Source organism: Panthera tigris, chromosome E1, assembly GCF_018350195.1.
Source record: "Panthera tigris isolate Pti1 chromosome E1, P.tigris_Pti1_mat1.1, whole genome shotgun sequence".
Taxonomy (NCBI): domain Eukaryota; kingdom Metazoa; phylum Chordata; class Mammalia; order Carnivora; family Felidae; genus Panthera; species Panthera tigris.
In genome coordinates, this window is record NC_056673.1 from 35,217,498 (window position 1) to 35,235,009 (window position 17,512).

At 58.6% G+C, this 17,512-nt stretch overlaps 1 protein-coding gene across 2 annotated transcripts; it reads right to left on the bottom strand.

Moving 5' to 3' along the window:
• Positions 1–75: 75 nt before the first annotated feature.
• Positions 76–16,145, bottom strand: PDK2 (pyruvate dehydrogenase kinase 2). 2 transcript variants are annotated; one of them, XM_042965558.1, is made up of 11 exons: positions 15,911–16,145; positions 13,883–14,024; positions 6,892–6,963; positions 6,313–6,497; positions 5,707–5,796; positions 5,416–5,493; positions 2,949–3,025; positions 2,759–2,857; positions 2,487–2,594; positions 1,740–1,853; positions 76–1,167 (listed from the first exon to the last, which is right to left on the bottom strand). In XM_042965558.1, the coding sequence occupies exons 1-11, from the start codon at positions 16,026–16,028 to the stop codon at positions 1,027–1,029; spliced, it is 1,224 nt and encodes a 407-aa protein (XP_042821492.1). In that variant the 5' UTR covers positions 16,029–16,145; the 3' UTR covers positions 76–1,026. The 2 variants fall into 2 exon arrangements, with proteins under 2 accessions (XP_042821492.1, XP_042821493.1); XM_042965559.1 differs by lacking the exon at positions 15,911–16,145 and adding an exon at positions 15,772–15,790.
• Between the last annotated feature and the right edge of the window lie 1,367 nt (positions 16,146–17,512).

Consider the following 17,512-nt stretch of genomic DNA (forward strand, 5'->3'; position numbering starts at 1 on the left):
CCGCAGTGTCTGCGTGTGTTGTTTATGCATGTGGATCTCCTTCCCCCCCAGCCCAGGAAAGCAGCCAGGACACGGTCTCATTCAATCTCCTCTTTACTGTGGATGTCACGGTCATCATCACAGCCACTAGGAGGGACACACAACTTTAACCCCCTGTGTGCTAAGGGGAAGGGTGGGGGCTTTCGGGGCTATAAAACTAGCTATGCACATAGAGCATTCTAGGGAGAAAGTCACCCCAAGCACCTGCGTGTCCAGGCACAGTGGGAGGTGGGGTCTGGAGCTCAGGTGGAACCGTGTGGGTGTGGGGCCGGCAGGTGGGTGTGTGCATGTGAGGACATGCCAGGGGAGGGCTTGGGAGGTGCCTGAGGGGCTCTGAGAAGCTTGGCTGAGGGCAGCTGATCTCTGGGGCCTCCCAGCGTCTCCCACTTTAAGGGTGAGCCCTGGGTGAGAACTCCCGCCTCCTAACCTTGACCTTCAAAGCTCCGGATGGAGGGAGGCGCTGTCGGACCAGGTCCCCAGCCAGGGGCCCAAGGGTGCAACCCCCTTTCTCCACCCGGGGACGCCCGGCTCCTTCCTAATGCTGACGCTGGACGAGGGCCAGGGTGCCTGCACGGGCTGGGGGAGGAGGAGAAGGCAAGCAGGGTGTCCACTTGGAAGGTCAGGGCCGTGGAGGGCAATGAGGGGGACCCAGGACCCCTGGCAGCAAAGTGGCAGCCCTGGTCTCAGAAGGAGGACTGCCATGGAAACAGCTCTGGGACACCCCATCAGGATGGAGACGGTCCCCCGTCCTCAGGCATCGCCCACCGAGCCTGAACACCAGGGAGACTACTTAGGGGTCTCCGTGGAGACAGAGATTGGCACTTAGGGGCCCCCCACGGACTGGTCACCATGATTTCCACAGAGACAGAAGCTGGTCATCAGGGAGAGCCTCCCCCCCACCTGGGGGGGGGCTGGGGAGGGTCACCGTGGTGGCCAGTCCCAGAGACAGCAGTCCATCCTCTCAGGTGCAGGGGAGCGAGGCGGCCCCTAGCTGACACGGTAGGTGGACGTGTTCTTGGGCTCCGTGCTGGGCACACACCAGTCGCCCGCCTCCTGGATGGTCTGGTAGTGACGCCAGGCTGACTTGTTGTAGACGGGCAGGCGTTCCACGGAGTCCGTGGACAGGGCCTGGAGAGCACTAGGGTCAGCTCGTCCCGCTTCCCAGCGCCTCACCCACTCCTCAGGAGATCGCCCTTTCCCCCCGGGTGGGTTGTGGTGGCCTCTGAACGTGACCATGTCTGAGTCAGCCCAGCCAGGTGCCAGACACTGGCTGAGACAACTGACCCTGGCCCACAAAGACCCACGAAAGGACCTGTCCCTTCTGTGCCTTGCCCATTCAGGGTGGCTGCTCACTGAAAGGGTCAGGGAGGCAGAGGGAGGGTAGGCTGTGACCTTGAACAGGGTCACGGACACTGGGCCTCAGTCTCTTCCTGAGCTGAATGACAAGTTCTCTATGGTACGCCCCTTCCTCCTGGGTGTAAGAAGTCAAAGACCCCCAGAACAGGGGTCTTGGTCATAGACCGTGGACTTCCTTAAATTGCCTGCCGGGTTGGGAATGCCTGGGGGTTGGGGAACTATAGTTTTGCTCTGATTCTCGGTCTGGAATGGGGAGAGGACTGGGGGGATGGAGAAGAAACCCAACAGCAGGCCGACACGCCAGGAAACCCCACAAGCCGGGCCCTGCGGTCTAGGAGCCTCACCTTGAGGTAGATGACAGCATCGGTCCCAAAGCCCTCCATGGAGAAGAGCTGCAGGTCTCCCTGGAAGTACTTGGCATAGAGGCGGGAAATGGGGAGCCCGTACCCGAAGCCAGCCTACAAGGGGGCAGCAAGGGAGCGTGATGCGGAGGCTGGTGCTGGGCCTCCTGGAGCTGCAGGGACCCATGTGCCGAGCTGGGGTTAGGGCCAGGGGATTCCCAGGAGCCCCCAGGGGTGAGGGAAATGGGTCTGGTGGAGCCAGAGAGGCTGAGCCGTCTCAGCTGGGGTTGGTAGGAAGCAGGGGAGGCAGAGCAGCTCGGCCCTGGGAGCCAGTGGGTCTGGACAGGTCCAGGGCTCCCTCCCGTTCCCACACCTCCTGCTCTGCTGGGAAGGCAGGGCGGTACTGGAGAGTGAACAGAGCAGAGAGAGAGGCAGTAACTTCGTGGGGCCCTAGTGTGAGAGGGAGAGTTGAGGAAACGTGACAGACAGATACCTGCAGGTCAGGTCAGAAGGCAGCCACAGGCTGGGGGTGGGGGGGAGGGAGTGGGAGAGGTGCCCTCCCCCGCACCCCAACCCCCCAGACTGGGAAAGGTGACTGACACCACACACAGCCATACAAGAACAAAGACCACGGGAATCGAGGAGGCAAGTGATGGGGACAGTGACTGTTTGATGAGGTGAAAAGACAGGCACTCTTTAGGAGGTAGGAGGTGGGGGCGTGTGGGGGGGACTGGAGAGAAGCCTTCTCACCAGCGGGGTCCCTCCAGTGCCTGGCTGGGGGGTGGGGGCTGTGGAGTACATGTAGCTGAAGAGTCGCTCGATCTTCCTCAGGGGGACTCCCCCACCCCGGTCACTCATCTGGGGGAGACGGATATGTCGTCAGTGCTCACGCCGCCCACACCCTGACACCCCTGACCCTCTCTTGGTCGTCCCCATCCCCAGGGTCTTCTCTGAGCCCATCTCATGGTGGGAGGGAAGTTCCCACCCCGCTGTCCTCCGGCCCCAAACCAAGAGCCACATACTTTGATGGACAGATCTTCCTCACCCAAGGCCACCATGACCTTGATAGGTGGGAGGACAAGGCTGGACTCGTGGCTTTCCACAGTTGCGCGCATGGCATTCTGTGACGGGAAAGGGGGAAGTGATGAGTGGGAGCAGCCTGGCCCAACCACCCCAACCCCACGGAGGGAGGGCCATCCCCCGCCCCCTTACCTTGAAGAGTTCAAAAAGCATGTGGTAGAGGTGGGAGGGGACATAGACCATGTGAATTGGCTGTTTGGAGTTGGAGGCTGCGGGGAAAGTCAAGACCAAGGATCAGAAAACTGTCGAGAGGTCACCATTCTGCATTCATTCACTCAGCACCTAGGACCCAGCACTCAACCACCCATCTATCGTCCAACCATCTGCTGGGCCACCCATCCGGCAATTGTTCATCTATTCATACGGTATCCATCCATTATAAGATGTCCGTCCATCCATCTGTTCATCCATCCATCCAACCACTGATGTTTAACGGTCAACATTTATGAATTCCTCCAACTACCCATCCAGTGTCCATTCAACCGTCCAACTGTCCCTCAACTCCGCATCTATTCAAACATCTATCCTTCTCAGTTATCCATGCATTCAGAGGGTACAGATCCATCGTGCTCTTGATCCACTGTTTATCGAGCCACCCATCCATTCAAGAAGTATCTATCCATCCTATATCCAGCCTCCTAGCATTCACCCGGACACTGGCATCCCTGGGAGTTTTTTTTTTTTTTTTAATGTTTATTTATTTTTGAGAGAGAGACAGAGCACAAGTGGGGGAGGGGCAGAGAGAGAGGGAGACAACAGAATCCGAAGCAGGCTCCAGGCTCCGAGCTGTCAGCACAGAGCCCGACGCGGGGCTCGAACCCACAAACCACCAGATCATGACCTGGGCCGAAGTTGGATGCTTAACTGACTGAGCCACCCAGCGGCGCCCCCTGGAGAGATTTTTTAATCCAGTGGGGGGAGGGGAGAGGTGCTGCGCATGACTCTTAGAGCAGCACTCTGCCCCTCAAGAATCGCTCTGGCCTGGAGAGTTTCTTGGTGGTAGGGACCGGTGTCTTTTCCAGGTACCTGGCACAGAGCTTTGTAGCAGGAACTCAAAAAGTGTGCGGTGGATTAAGGAATGAAGGAATCCCAGGCCCTGCGCTGGGCAGTGGGGCATAAAGTTGAATAAAATTCAGCCCTACCATCTTGGAAATTCAAGTCTGGACAAACACACAACTGACTTTCACATTGGGTGTGGTACCCAGAGCTATGTGCCAGGCCCTGAACTTGACCCCAGGGATACTGAACTAAAGTAGCCTGTCTCTGCCCTTCTATCTTTGTCCCCAAGGAATTCAAACAGAGGTAGGTGGGTGCCTAACCATGTTTTCTAGGAGGTGCAGGAAGGCTTTTCCAAGGACCTGAACTTGAACTGGGCCTTAAGGATGTGGGCAGCATGACTTCCAGGCATGAAATACCTACCTAGGTTTCTGGAACCCAGGTAGGGGGCGGCTAAGGAGCAGGTGGGGGAGGGGAAGGGTATAGAAACTTCCAGATCCCTGATCGCCCTTTCTCCTATGCCCCTGATTCATCAGCAGGTCCTGGCCTATTTCTTTTTATCAAATCTACCCTCTTTTTTTCGTCTCTGCTGCCTTGCCCTCCCGTGGATTCCTGCAGTGACCTCCTAACCGGTCTTCCTGAGGTCTCACTCACCCCCTCTAACCTCTAAATATCTTCACAACGTAAGTGAGACCCTGGCATCGCTGTGTTTCAAATCCTCCGATGGGCTTCCCGGGAAGCTGCACCCAAAATCCCAGCTCCTGTCTGTGGCCATGGGCCCTGCGTGCCCTGGCCTCTGTCTCCAACCCCTTCCCGCCCATCTCCCAGCCCACTCACTGGTCCTGCTGGTCCCTGACCACCCCATCCAAAGTAGGACCCTTGCAGCCACCTTCTTGTATCCCCTCTTGCCTTCCTCTTTTGGTAATAGACACCCCCTCCCCCAAGGTTTTAACGGGCACATGGCTGCCCAGCTAGACTGAATTCCCAGGCTCCTTGGCAGCCGGGCATGGCCAGGTGACTTAGGGGAGTGACTGTCCACCCCCTGAGTCCTGCCTTCGACATCTTCTTCCCCTTCTCCAGCTGGAACTGCGACCTCAGGGTGGGTGGCCAGCTCTGACTGCTCTGCCCCAGGGGCTGGAGAGGGGGAAGCCTCTCTTTTAATTAAGCCACTGTTGTCTGGATTCTGGAAGGGCAGCCAAATTGATACCCTATCAAATACACCGCTCCTCGCCATCGCTGTCATGTGACCTCATCTTGCTTCCTCCCCATCACTTGTCACCATCTGAAATTAGCTTGTTTATTATTTGTTCACTGGCTAACACCCAGCACCAAGAACGTAGCCTCCACGAGAACAGAGTGCCTCGCCTGGCGTGTTTACTGCCTAATAAATGCTTAATATAAATTAGTAATTATACTGCTAATAATAAGTCAATAGTAGCTCTGCTTCTGCCCCATCCAGAGCTTTTCCTTTTTTATCCCCCCGCCCCCCCAGGTCTTTTCCTGACTCTCTCATATCACCTTCTACTCCGGAGCCCTTAGACAAACACACACACACACACACACACACACACACACACACACACACACGGCCTTGTTCACTCACTATTGATCTCTTGGATCTCCAAGTCAGGGGAGGCCATGTAGTACTTGTCACACAGGAGCTTGGCCATATCATAGGCATCTGAGAGAAGAGAAGGGCCATTTAGGGAATGCGGCGGTGCCGGCAGGCAGCCGGCCCTCTTGACACTGGCTTGGGGGGGGTGGGCATCGCTAACATTACACCCAAGGGGACGAGGCCCCCACCCGCCAGGGAGTGACTCAGCCTCGGGCCAGGTGGCCTGAAGGGGGTCTCTGGGGCTCCTCCGTGTGGGCCAGCACGGCGGGGACGGCTTACCCTTCACCACCTCGGAGACGTTGCAGTTGGGGTCGATGCTGCCAATGTGTTTGGGGTGGGCCGGGTTGGTGCTGCCGTCAAAAATCAGGGCTGTAGGCAGGAAGGAAGGCTGCTGTCCGTGGGGCTCCCCTCCTGCCCCCAGGGCTCTCTGACCCCACCCTTACGCTTAACACCTCTCCCCCCACCTCCTCCCCGTGTGGACTGTTTGCAGACCTGAAGTCTGCTCAGAGAGCCTCCTCCCCCACACAGCCCACATTACATTTCTTCCTCCTTCTGCTACACCACTTACAAAAGTGATTTTCCCTGTCCCGCATCAGAAATGCTCTGAGCATGAGGAACTCATTTGATTTGCAACTGGTTACAATCTCTCAACAGTCACAGTGAATACTTTGGGACTGGGAGATTCGGAACAGCCAACTGTTGCCGGAAGTACTAGAGAGGGTTTTGACGAATACCACAGGGGACAGTGTGTAGGGAGGGAACATGATTTTGCATCCTACAAACACGGAGAACACCACGCCTCATTGCTGCCGTGTTCCTTCTCCGCCGTGGAGCCAGGATCCCTCTTTCGGGTCCTGAGCCACCTCCCCCAGCCCCCCCGCTCACTGTGCTGGTTGATGAGCATGCGGATGGAGATGCGGCTGAGGTAGAAGCGGTCCAGGAAGTACTGGATGTTCTGGTTGGAGACCGGGTCGTCGCCGTAGGTGTCCTTGTACTCCAGCACGCCCTGCGCCATGGTGGGCACCACGTCGTTGTGGCGGTTCCGGATGGTGATCAGGGCATCGGTGAACCTGCAGGGCACGGCGGCTGTCGGCCCCCCGCCCTGTCCCAACCCTGGGGCCCCCTCGGGCTCCTCCCCACCTCTGACCTCCTCTCCCCGAGTCTTCATTCACTCGACGCTTCCCAACCTGACGGACACACGGTGCCTTCCCCACCGCTTCCCAAGCCTGCCCTGAATCTCCCACCGCCTGTCTGACAGCTGGGAACTCTTCACGGGCAGGGGCTCGGATCCCCCAACCAGACTCAGGGACACCGAGGCCAGGGGCCAACTCCCCCCTCAGACTAGATATCCTTGAGGACAGAGGTCATTTCTTCTATCCTCTTGGCATTTCTGCATCTGGGTTGTGACCCCGAGCCCCCTCACCTGCACCTGCCCTCCTGCCCCCCGTGGAGGCCCTCACTCACTGGCTCAGGGTACAATGGTCCTCGGGGTCTTTGTCCAGGAACTCCATGATGTCCAGGAGACTTTGGACATACCTGTGTGCAGTGGGGGAGGGGGGACATGGCCTCAGCTCCAGGCCAGGCCTGGCCCGGCCCCCCCTTCCCACCTGACAGCTGGCCCCATGCCTGCCCCGCCCCTACGGCGGGCGGCACCCGGACGGCACTGGTCGACAGGCCGCACCACACTTTTTCCCAATGCGTTTCATCTGTATGCGAATCTCCCTGACAACACAGTAAGTTATGCAAGAGCATCTCTCATTTGCTGGTCCCCCATATAGCACCTTTGCTTTGGGATCTAAGAATGGCAGTCTCAGGAGGGCACTGGAGATCATCCCACGCCCGGGGCCTCATGGATTACGGACCAAGATTCTGCAGTGAGAGGAGGCTGGAGCAAGTCACTTAACCTCCCTGAGCGCCCCTTCACGGAAACCGACTGTAACATCTGACCCGTCGGGTTGCTGTTTCATCCCACGGGGCACGGCTGGCCAGCCCGGGGCATGTCGGAGCCCAGGCTCAGTGAGGATTATAGCCTAACACTCTGGGCTGGGCACAGGAGCCGTGCAGTCTGCCCAGGGGAGTGGATTTTGAAGGGCAGGTGGGAAGGACACAGGAGTGGGGCAGGCAGGCCCGGCCCTGGCCATGGGTGGGGCTGGAGCCCCCAGCGAGCCAGGAAAGCTCACTCCACTCCACAGGCCCGACAGGGGTACGTGGCCGCCTGCTGCTCCCAGCCGCAGGCCTCGTTGGGAGGCCAATTTCCTCAGGATCTACAAAAGAGCTAGGTAACCGGGGGAGTGTTAGGAAGTCCTGAACTCGGGGCAGCAGGGGACCGGCCGGTGAAAGGGAGTCAGGCCCACCCGTGGCAGCAGAGGGTATCAACCCAGAGCCTGAGTCAACCTAGAGCCCCTGTGAGCCGGGACCCCCGCTGTGCCCCGGCTGACATGCCCAGTCCACAGGCTGTTCTCCTGGGGAAGGCCACCAAGCGGAGCCTCTCTCCGGGAGAAACGCTTCTAGCCAGCAGGAAGGGGCTGCCTGGGGCAGAGGGCTGTGGGGCCCAGCAGTCTCTAGGAGAGGCCCCTCCGCAGCAGGAGCATTCCTTTGTTCACAGTGCTTTGACCTTGACAGGTATGACGAGCAGGAATTAGCCCCGTTTCACAGGTTCCTCAACTGAGGCCTGAAGCAGCCGTACAGCTGGGAGGTGGTGTAAGAGAAGACTCAAGCCTCGGGCACTCTTGCCACCCCGTAGGGCCGTCTGCTCAAAATGCTCACCTCCGTGTCCCCGCGGGTCCCTCTGTGCAGAATACCCTTCCCCCTTCACCTACCAACCGCGGTCTTCCCTCTCTTGCTTCAGACAGCGGAAGAGAGAGTGGGAGAGCTGGCTTGGGGGCTGGCTCTACTGAGTCGCCGTCCCGGCTTTCCCACTTCGTGGCTGTGTTGCCTGTGTAAGTCGTGCAGCCTCTCTGGGCCTGAGTTTCCGCCTCAGGAAAACAGAGGGTCTTGTACCTACGGCCATTGCTACCTTTCAGTGAGGGTCAAACGTGACCATTGGCCCGGCGCCTAGCACACGGTGAGCACTCTCTAGATGTGCGTCCTTGTCACGAGTGGAGGTTTAAATGTCGCGCTGGGCTTCAAATCCACGTCTGTCTGACTCCAAGTCCACACCGTGTGGCCAGCTGCCCGCCACCTACACGGGTCCTCACAGTGCTGGGGCCGATGTGATGGCGGCCGGCATTTCCAGGGGGCCAGGCTCGGACAGGGCTCGGCCCTGTGCTTGCCTGCTCCCCTACGTTAGCCTCCGCGTTAACCTGGGAGCTAGGTGCTCCTGCTGCACCCATTCCACAGATGAGGGGGCTACCGTGCAGAGCAGGGCCTCTCTCTCTCTCTCTCTCTCTCTCTCGCAGGCTGTGTGCCGCCAGATCCCTGTTCCGCCCCCTCACCGCCATGCCCAGGATAAGCTTCACGCTCAGGATTCTGGGAGGGCAAGGGGATCTGGGGAGAACACCTGCAAGGGTGCAAGGCTGGGGTAGGTAGAAGAGAGGAGGGGGAGGAAACCAGCTGGGGAGTGGAGCCCAGAACCCCTGGGTTAGAACCCCTGCCAGCCTGCCTCGCAGGGCCTTTCCTTCCGGGGAGTAGTCCTCCCCGGTGGACTCTCGGGAGGGGAGAGGAGAGGATGGGAAGGATTTTCCCAGAGGACCCCGGCCCCCGCCTGAAGCCTTGCAAGGTTTGCTGCACCGGATGTCACGATCGGGTCCTAAAGGGAGAGGCACCGGGGAAGGAGTGAGGCTCGCTGGCTCCCGTGCTGCCCCCCGCTCCGAGGGCCGGAGAAAAGAACTGGGCTCGGACCCGGGAGGCCCGAAAGCGGTGGTGCAACGACAGGCACGCCACTTCACTTCCAGGTTTATCCGCCCCCCCCAAACCCATGGCCGGACAGAGCAGGCCCAGCCGGCAGCGGGGGCCCGACACAGCTGCCCTAGGGAAGGCCTGGGCCTGCCGACCTCAGCAAATCAGGCCCCGGGGCGCCTGCCTTCTGGGGACTTCTAGCCTGCCCAGAGCCCTGGATTTGGGAGGCGGGGGAGGGGTGGGGGTGGCGGAATGTGTGGTGAGGTGGAGGGGGCGAGCGCACACCATGCAGTAACGTCCACAGCCGCTGGGAATAAGAAGTGTGAACGAGGCCGTGGCCATTTGAGGAGGGGGAGGTGACAGACCTGTCCTGCATCGTCCAGATGGAAGCTGCTCTGTGGAGGGGTGCTGGGTGCAGTCCCTGAGCCAGGCAGACTCGGGTCCTGGGGCTACAGAAGCCGCTGAGCCGCTCAGGTCCCCGGCTATAAAGTGGGGTTCACGGCAATAGCACTCTGAGGTTCTCAGTCTCAACTCTGATCCTGGAAGGAGTGGGTGAGGGGGTCGGTGACGATTCGGCCCCAGCCCCAGCCCCATGCCTGGGGTACGGCGGGCCCTGGGTTCTCAAGGGCCGTGGTTCCTGTAGGGTTGGGGTGCGGGGTCTACACCTCACTGACGGGCAAGGGAGGTTCATGAGAAGGTGCTGGCCATACGGCCCCCGGCCCCTTTCCCTGCCACCCCTTGGTGGCAGGAGATTCTTAACCTCACTTCAGTGGCGTGCCTGTCGTTGCACTACCGCTTTCGGGCCTCCCGGGTCCGAGCCCAGTTCTTTTCTCCGGCCCTCGGAGCGGGGGGCAGCACAGGAGCCAGCGAGCCTCACTCCTTCCCCGGTGCCTCTCCCTTTAGGACCCGATCGTGACATCCGGTGCAGCAGACCTTGCAAGGCTTCAGGCGGGGGCCGGGGTCCTCTGGGAAAATCCTTCCCATCCTCTCCTCTCCCCTCCTGAGAATCCCCTACCTTCTGGAAGCACATGCCTACCAGTGCCACGCCCTCCTCCTTGGGCTGGCTTTCTCTCCTGCTCCGTGCTCAGCATCCCTAGGAGGCACACGTTCCGATAAGGGGAGCCCTACTGTCTGTGGACTCGCTTCGTGAGTGTGGAAACCTCTGATCCACGTCGCTGCCCACCCCCCCCCCCCCCGCCGGCCAAACACAGCACTCTTCCCCTCCCCTCATGAACGCAGCCACCAGGTCACACGGCCGCCGCTGGAGTCCCGGCTCTCTCACCAGCAGCCTGAGTGATCTCACACCTGTGTCTTCACCTCTCTGAACCTCAGCCTGCTCATCTATAAAATGGAGATAAAAACAAGGCCTCCTTCCTCGGGCGGTCGGGAGCGCTAAGTGCGGGAACACACGGACATGCCTAGTTCCTGATGCACAGCAGGCCCTCTTGGTCTGTTTGCTTTGGTCATTGCCATCGCTATTATTACCACATTGTCTAAGAGAACCTCGGCCACAGTCACAGATCTCTGGTCTGGAGGGACTGCCGCCCCGGAGCTCGGGGCATCTAACGGTGGCATCTGCCCTTAGAACCGGGATGGATCCCCATTTTACGGGGAGGAAGCCGAGGCTCAGGGAGGCCAGAGCCTTGCCAAGGGTGAAGGGTCCAGCAAGCAGCAAAGCCAAGCCTCAAAGTCAAGTGTGCTGACACCGACACCAACGACCAGGGCTTTCTACTCTCTTCCAGTCGCTTCCAAAACAGGCGCCCTCTGCACCAGGTCTGTCTGGTTGAAACAATTTATCAGGCTTATTTAAAACCAGGAATGCTCAGCTTGTCCACATTGACCCTCCGCCCTTGCCTAGACTCTCTCGGCAGCTGAGAAACTCGCTAGCTATTGCCACATCTTAGCACCACTGCCTCTGATCGCATTTGTACAGGCCTCTCCCATTTCCCAAGGGACGGATTTTCCTCCCTACCCATCAGACTCTGAGGACAGTGGCCCTCCTGCCAGGCTCCTTGGTATGTTGTCCCCCTGCTGTCGTGCGAACCCTGCCCACCTCCACCTCTGCATCCAAGCTCCTGGAGGAGGTATGCACTCTCTCACAGGCAGCCACCTCGTCCCCATCGGAAAGTCCTTCCTCCCCTCAGACTTCAGCTTCTCTTGCTGCGGCCGATGCCCATTCTCTGGAAAAAAAAACCTCAGCAGGCTTCTCTTCAGTGCAGTGGGACACTCACTCTAGCGATCCCGTCGCCTGCTCTCCTGCGAGTTAAATCATCCACCGGGAGGGGTTCTCTCTTGTCTAACTCCGCTCCCACCTTCTGTTGCTGGACGCCACTTCCAAGCTTTTGGGGAAGAAAAGCCAGGCCAAGCCCGCCCATGTGCAATTCATTTTCAGGAATGGCCTGGGCAGGAGCCTGGGGGCGTCACGGGCAGTTCAGCAGCTCCCTGCTCCCCTACACCCTGACATACATCCTCCGGCTCTCCTAGGAACATGGCGTCCCGGGAGGGGCACGAGAGGGCCTGTCTTGGAGTCAGGGACCTGCTGGAGAGGCAGTCAGCCAGTCAGCCGGGCAGAGCCGGAGGAGGAGCGGGGGACCAGATGGCACCTTCTGTCTCCTCCCTGCGACTTCCACACGCCCCATGGTGGGAAATGCCGGCTGGCTCAGATGTCCTGCACCTCAGAGGGACAGGGCCCAGCGAGGGGTGACCTGGTGGGGCTATAGGAAGACCAGTTTCTGCCCTCCCCCCCAACCCCCCTTCACAGCTTGTATCCAAAGCGCTACAGGCACAGAGTGAGGTCTCAGAGGCCTGCCTCTACACCTTGGCACTGGCAGTTCCAAGGCCTGGAATGCCCTTCCCTTCCTTCTAGTTCTAGGCTCACGGAGGCACCCTATAAGGCCCAGGGATGTATTGCCTCCGCTACGCGTCCATTTCAACTTCCCCACAACTTTCTGCTTCTTTTTCTAAACGTTTGTTAATTTTGAGAGAGAGGGAGAGCATGTGCATGCGAGGGAGAGGGGCAGAAAGAGAGAGGGAAAGCGAGAATCCCAAGTAGGCTCTGTGCCACCAGCGCAGAGGCCTGTGCGGGGCCGAAACCCCTGAACCGAGATCATGACCTGAGCCGAAATCGAGAGTCGCCCAATACGCTGAGCCACCCAGGCAGGTGCCCCTTCCCCACAACTTTCTGACTCAGTGTGCACCTTCGATGTGCCTGGCCTTGTGCACAAAACGCTTTCCTTACTGCGTCTCATTAAATTGGAGAAAGTCCTGCGTATGCCTATCCATGCGTAGCAAAAATGCTGGAAAGGCACCAATAAAACCTTATGAAACGTTACCAGTGTTTGGTTACGGGGTGGAGGGTATTTGGGTACGGGGTGGGCTGGCATTCTCTTCTAGCTGCTTTTTCGTGTTTTCCAAATGTAAAAGTGGACATGTTATACTTCTACAATGAGGAGAAAAACCTAACCGATGTTACTTTTGAATAATATTTTGGTTCTTGGGGGCGCCTGGGTGGCTCAGTCGGTTGAGCGGCCGACTTCGGCTCAGGTCACGATCTCGCGGCCCGTGAGTTCGAGCCCCGCGTCGGGTTCCGTGCTGACGGCTCGGAGCCTGGAGCCTGCTTGGGATTCTGTGCCTCCCTCTCTCTGCCCCTTCTCTCGGTCTCTCAAAAATGAACCAACGTTAAAATGTTTTTTTAATATTTTGGTTCTTAAGTAAAAGTAACTCTTCAGCAGCTCATTGCTCCCACCACTACCTGTGGAGCTCTTAACTTACCCACTCTGCTCCCTACCAGATCACAGGCTCCCTGAGGGCAGTTGCTGCTGCTGTTTCCCCGTACCCAGCATGGCCCTGGGCTCACCGCAGGCGTGGACCCATGCTCCTGAATCCAACAGGGATCCACAGCCACATCACACCATTGCCAGAAGAGCTAGCAAAGGGCTTCTGCACAGGTACCACCAAAGACCAACAATGATTAACCACTTTCGTGCCCCTTACAAACTCCTGCTTGTTCTTCACGTGACTGGCCGTTGATTGATGCCATCCAGTTACTTAACCTGGGACAGAGTTCTAGAGGGACCTTTGCTGAGGATTTCCCTCTGCTACTGCTACAACTTTTGGGCCTTGCCCCTCCAAAGTTCTTGGGGGTAGGTACTATGCCTGGGTCTGAGCGTTTCCCAACATCCAAAACAGTCTGGCTTGTAGCTTGGATTACATAATCTGAAAATTCGTTTCTTTCTGTTGCCCTGGCCCTACAATGTTGCCCCAGATAAACGTTACCCGGTAGGTGCTGGCTTTTCAGAACCAGGGCCAGTGGCGAATGGCGACATGAGCTTGGTTTGGGTTTTGGCTGCGAGAACGATTTCCCAGGGGGATCCTGGGTTTCCAGAGGAAGGAGAGTGGTTAAGTATAGGGATGGCCCACAGGCATGGAGGCTAGGAGCTTTATCTTGGCCTCGCATTCCACTTGACCTTGGGCAACTTTCTAGCCTCTTGGAGTCTCTGTGCTTCCCCACTGTCCCCACCTCCCTCAAGGCTGCTGGAAGCACAAAGACTCCATCTCTGAGCCCAGGGGCATCTGGCAGCGGCATGGGCAGTGGAGTGGGAGTGGCCAGGGGTCTCACCAGCTCTGGACCAGCTGTACCGAGGGCGTGCTCAGCACCCGGTCGGGAAGCAGGTTAATCTCTTTCATGATGTTGGCCAGGCGCACGGGCAGCTCCTGCCTCAGGAAGGTGAATGAGGTTTTCTCACAGGCATTGCTGGACCCTAGAGGGAGAGAGAGAGAGAGAGGAGCCCACCCAGCTGCAAACCACTGGAGCCACTGATCATCTCAGGGTCAGGTGGAAAAAAATCCTTCATTTCCTGAGAGTGCAGAGAAGTGACCAGGGGCACAAAGCAAAGCAGCTCTCCTAAGCCCCTGCACTGTTCTCACCTCCATACCACCCCTCCGAACCCTCTTCAAGCTTGCGTCCTCTCCCCAGCCCCCACTGACCCCTGCTTGTCTTCTACCACAGGGGACAGGGCCACTCCCAGGCACTCTTGGAGCCGCCTCTGGCCTAAGCGACCTCACTTTGTGTCTTTCTGTCTCACTTAGCAGAAGCTCCAACTGCAGAGTGGAGGGGGTGGGCTGGGGCTGATCCAGGTGGGCAGAGGAGCCAGGGAAAACCACCCCTTCCCGGGGCTGGAAATGGCCGAGGGGAGCTAAGCCTGGTCCATCGCAGCTGCAGGGGCCCAGCGTCATTGTGGGCCCAGTCTGTCCTCACCTAGGCTGGTCTTGATGACCACTGTAGAGTTGCTCCTGCATTAATGCCTGCCTGTGGGGCAAACAGGGCCCAGGCTTGGGAACCCAAATACCTTGGTCCTTGGTCTGGCTTCAAGATGAAGACCAAGTGATAGACTAAGGCCATGGCCTAGGGTCAGAAGACCTAGGCTCGAGTCTAAGTTCTGCTCCCAACTCTGCCACCAAGGGCATGTCACCGTCCTTCTGAAGATCTGTTTCCCCCACTGTACTACAAGTGGACCCAACCCTACTATGAGCCCCACCTAGCCCATTTCTATAACTGGGGTCTAGTTTGGACCGGACAACTGCTGGTGGCTGGGAATGGGCCCAGGAGGCTTTCCTACATGGGGACAGCTCGAACAGGGCAGGGGGACAGGCAGACAAGTCCTGGGGAACAGGGGCCCTGTGTCCTGGCTGCCACCTCCCCACCCCCTCCCATCGGTGACGCAGCTGTAACTTGAGCCAGGCACTGTCTCTTCAACTCTTGAGAGACCTGGGCATCCCCTCCTAATCCCCAGCTGGCACCACGGAAATACATGTAGACAGACAGGGCCCACACAATGCCTGTTTCAGTCGCCACACTGGCACAGCTTTGCTTCTGCTCCAGAGGCACCCCCAGGGCGCTGCTGGTGGGTGATCCTGGCCCAGAAACCTAGGGACAGCCAAGGCTGCAAGCCTCCTGACTCCACCTCATGGTGCCCCAGGCCTTGGCCCGGTTGGGGACAGGGAGCCAGGCCCAAACAGATTTGCTCTTCAAGTGTCCTTGCCCACTGGGACAGCTGGGGGCCAGCTCCTTCAGCGGGTAGAGGTATAGGGACCAGCGACCTCCCTCCTGTTGACACTTTCTGAAAGAGCCTGGGTCCCACCTGACCCCAGGGTGCCCAGCCCAGCCCAGGTCTTCTTCCAGATGGTTGCACCTCCCAATCCTGCCTTGTTACTGCCACCAGCATCCCCGCCCTATTTCCTCTCCAACTCCTACCCTTTGAGCCACTAGGGCAACCACCGTTAACCCTTTCTGTCTGGATATATGCCACTCCCTTCCTGCCCTAACATCATCGCCTCATTGCCTCTTACTCCAAGACCTATCGCAAAGCCCAGCAAGACACTGGACCCCTCCTTGTCAGTGCTCCCACTTCCCATTAACGACCTAGTCCAGAGCTCTTCCCCAGGGCACCTTAACCCTTTCAGGGCCAGCACGCCCCCCCCCCCCCTTAACCCTTTCCTGCCTGGTACCCTTCCAAGCAACCCTTCGCTGTCACGCAGGGCCTTTCTTCTCCTCCGCATTGATCCTTCAAGACCAGGGCTTCTTCACTTACCGCCCCCCGGCGCCCCGCGGGCCCCCGCGGCCAGCCGCCCCCCGCGCACTCCGTACCGAAGTCCAGAAACTGCTTCATGGACAGCGGGGACGGGGAGAACTTGCTGAAGTGTTCGATGTACTTGGGCGCCCCTGCCAGGGACGCATTTTTCAGCAGCGCGCGGACCCAGCGCATGGCGGCGGCGGCGGCGGCGGCGGCGGCGGCGGCGGCGGCGGCAGCGGCCGCTGCTCGGGCTCGGGCTCCAGTCCCTCCGCGGGCAGCGCTGGCTCTAGCGGCGGCCCAGCCCGGCCCAGGGACTGGGGCCCGCGGTCTCCTCCCCGCCCCGGTCCCGGCAGTCCTCCAAGCCCCGGCCAATCGGCTCGTCGAGGTGCCCTGACGTCGCCAATGGCCGCTCACAAACAACCCCGGCAGAGCCAATCGCCTCTTGCCCCGGCACGTGGCTTCCCCTGGACCCGCCCCCTTAACCCGTCTCTGCTCGGCGAGGCCCGTTGTTTTCTTGGGTCGCACCGAGGGCCCGCCCCCCGAGCGTTGGTTCCGCCCTTTCCTCCTCCGGGCCAAGCCCCGCTTAACCCCTGCCTCCCCAGAGGTCCGTTATTCCTCCTTTCCACTTCCCTTCCCGCGCTCTCCCCGAATCTCCTTCGCTCGCCTCCCCTGAAATTATCCGGATAGTTTTCAACGAATCCCTTCCCTCCCAAAGGGACCTGTTTCACCCGCCCGGATCCGCATCTGCGCTCCCCGAGGGGGACGGTCTGGTGGGTTCCCAGGCCGGATGACAGTGACTTAGACTGGAAATGTTTGCAAACTTCGGGATCAAGATGCAAGCCCATGCTCACCCCTCGTACAGATTTGCCCCCACCCGCTTCCACAAAGATCCAAGCGGCTCGGGAAAAGGCGACACCCAGAGTCAAAACCCTAACGACTGGCGGCAGCGGAGGCAGCCGCTAGCATCGGCGCTATGAGTGCAGTTTACAAAACACTTATTTTATTATTCTCTACTCATTTGACTTGAGAAAGCGACCATCTTCGCACTGGGCTTCCTTAGAGAAAGGTCCTGGCAGGTGATCTGTGCTGGGGATTGGGGAGCCCTCCCTTCCCCAGTAGCCCTGAGCTCTCATAAGAACTTGGCGCCCCCTCTCGTGGTGGTACGTCCTGACCCCGCCTTGCCCCTTTGATGTTTTCACTCTTTCACTGTGTTCTTGGGCCCCACTGACCAAGTGCCCAATAGGCTCTGGGCTTTGTGCTGGGAACAGGAAACACAGAAAGAATAAAGACATAGTCTTTCCCCTTGATGGTTTCATTTCTCAGTTTGGGAGGTACCTGCTTAAGAAGTAAGTAGTTGCTATATAACAATGTATTACAGTCACCACCGAGCTATGTGGAAGGCTTCACAATGGCAGGGACTCTTAGCTGAACGAATAATAACCTATGTGCTGGGCACGGTTTGCATGCGTTATTTTATTTAATTCTCCAGATGGCTCGATTGTGCTATTATTATCCCCATTATATAAATGAGGAAACTGAGGCTCAGGGATCCTTCTCAAATGCAAATCTGAACTTGTTTTCTGTTGTTGTTTTTGTTTGTTTTTTTAGTTTTATTTATTGAAGTCACCTCTGCACCCAACACGGGGCTCAAACTCACCGCCCAGAGATCAAGAGTC

What these genes read in the sequence shown, in the direction of transcription:
- PDK2 (XM_042965558.1), bottom strand. Translation starts at nt 16,028, where the DNA reads ATGCGCTGGGTCCGCGCGCTGCTGAAAAATGCGTCCCTGGCAGGGGCG. An exon ending in GTACAGCTGGTCCAGAGCTG is followed by an intron (nt 6,964 to 13,882) that starts GTGAGACCCCTG and finishes CACTGCACACAG; the next exon opens with GTATGTCCAAAGTCTCCTGG. An exon ending in ATGCTGTCATCTACCTCAAG is followed by an intron (nt 1,168 to 1,739) that starts GTGAGGCTCCTA and finishes AGTGCTCTCCAG; the next exon opens with GCCCTGTCCACGGACTCCGT.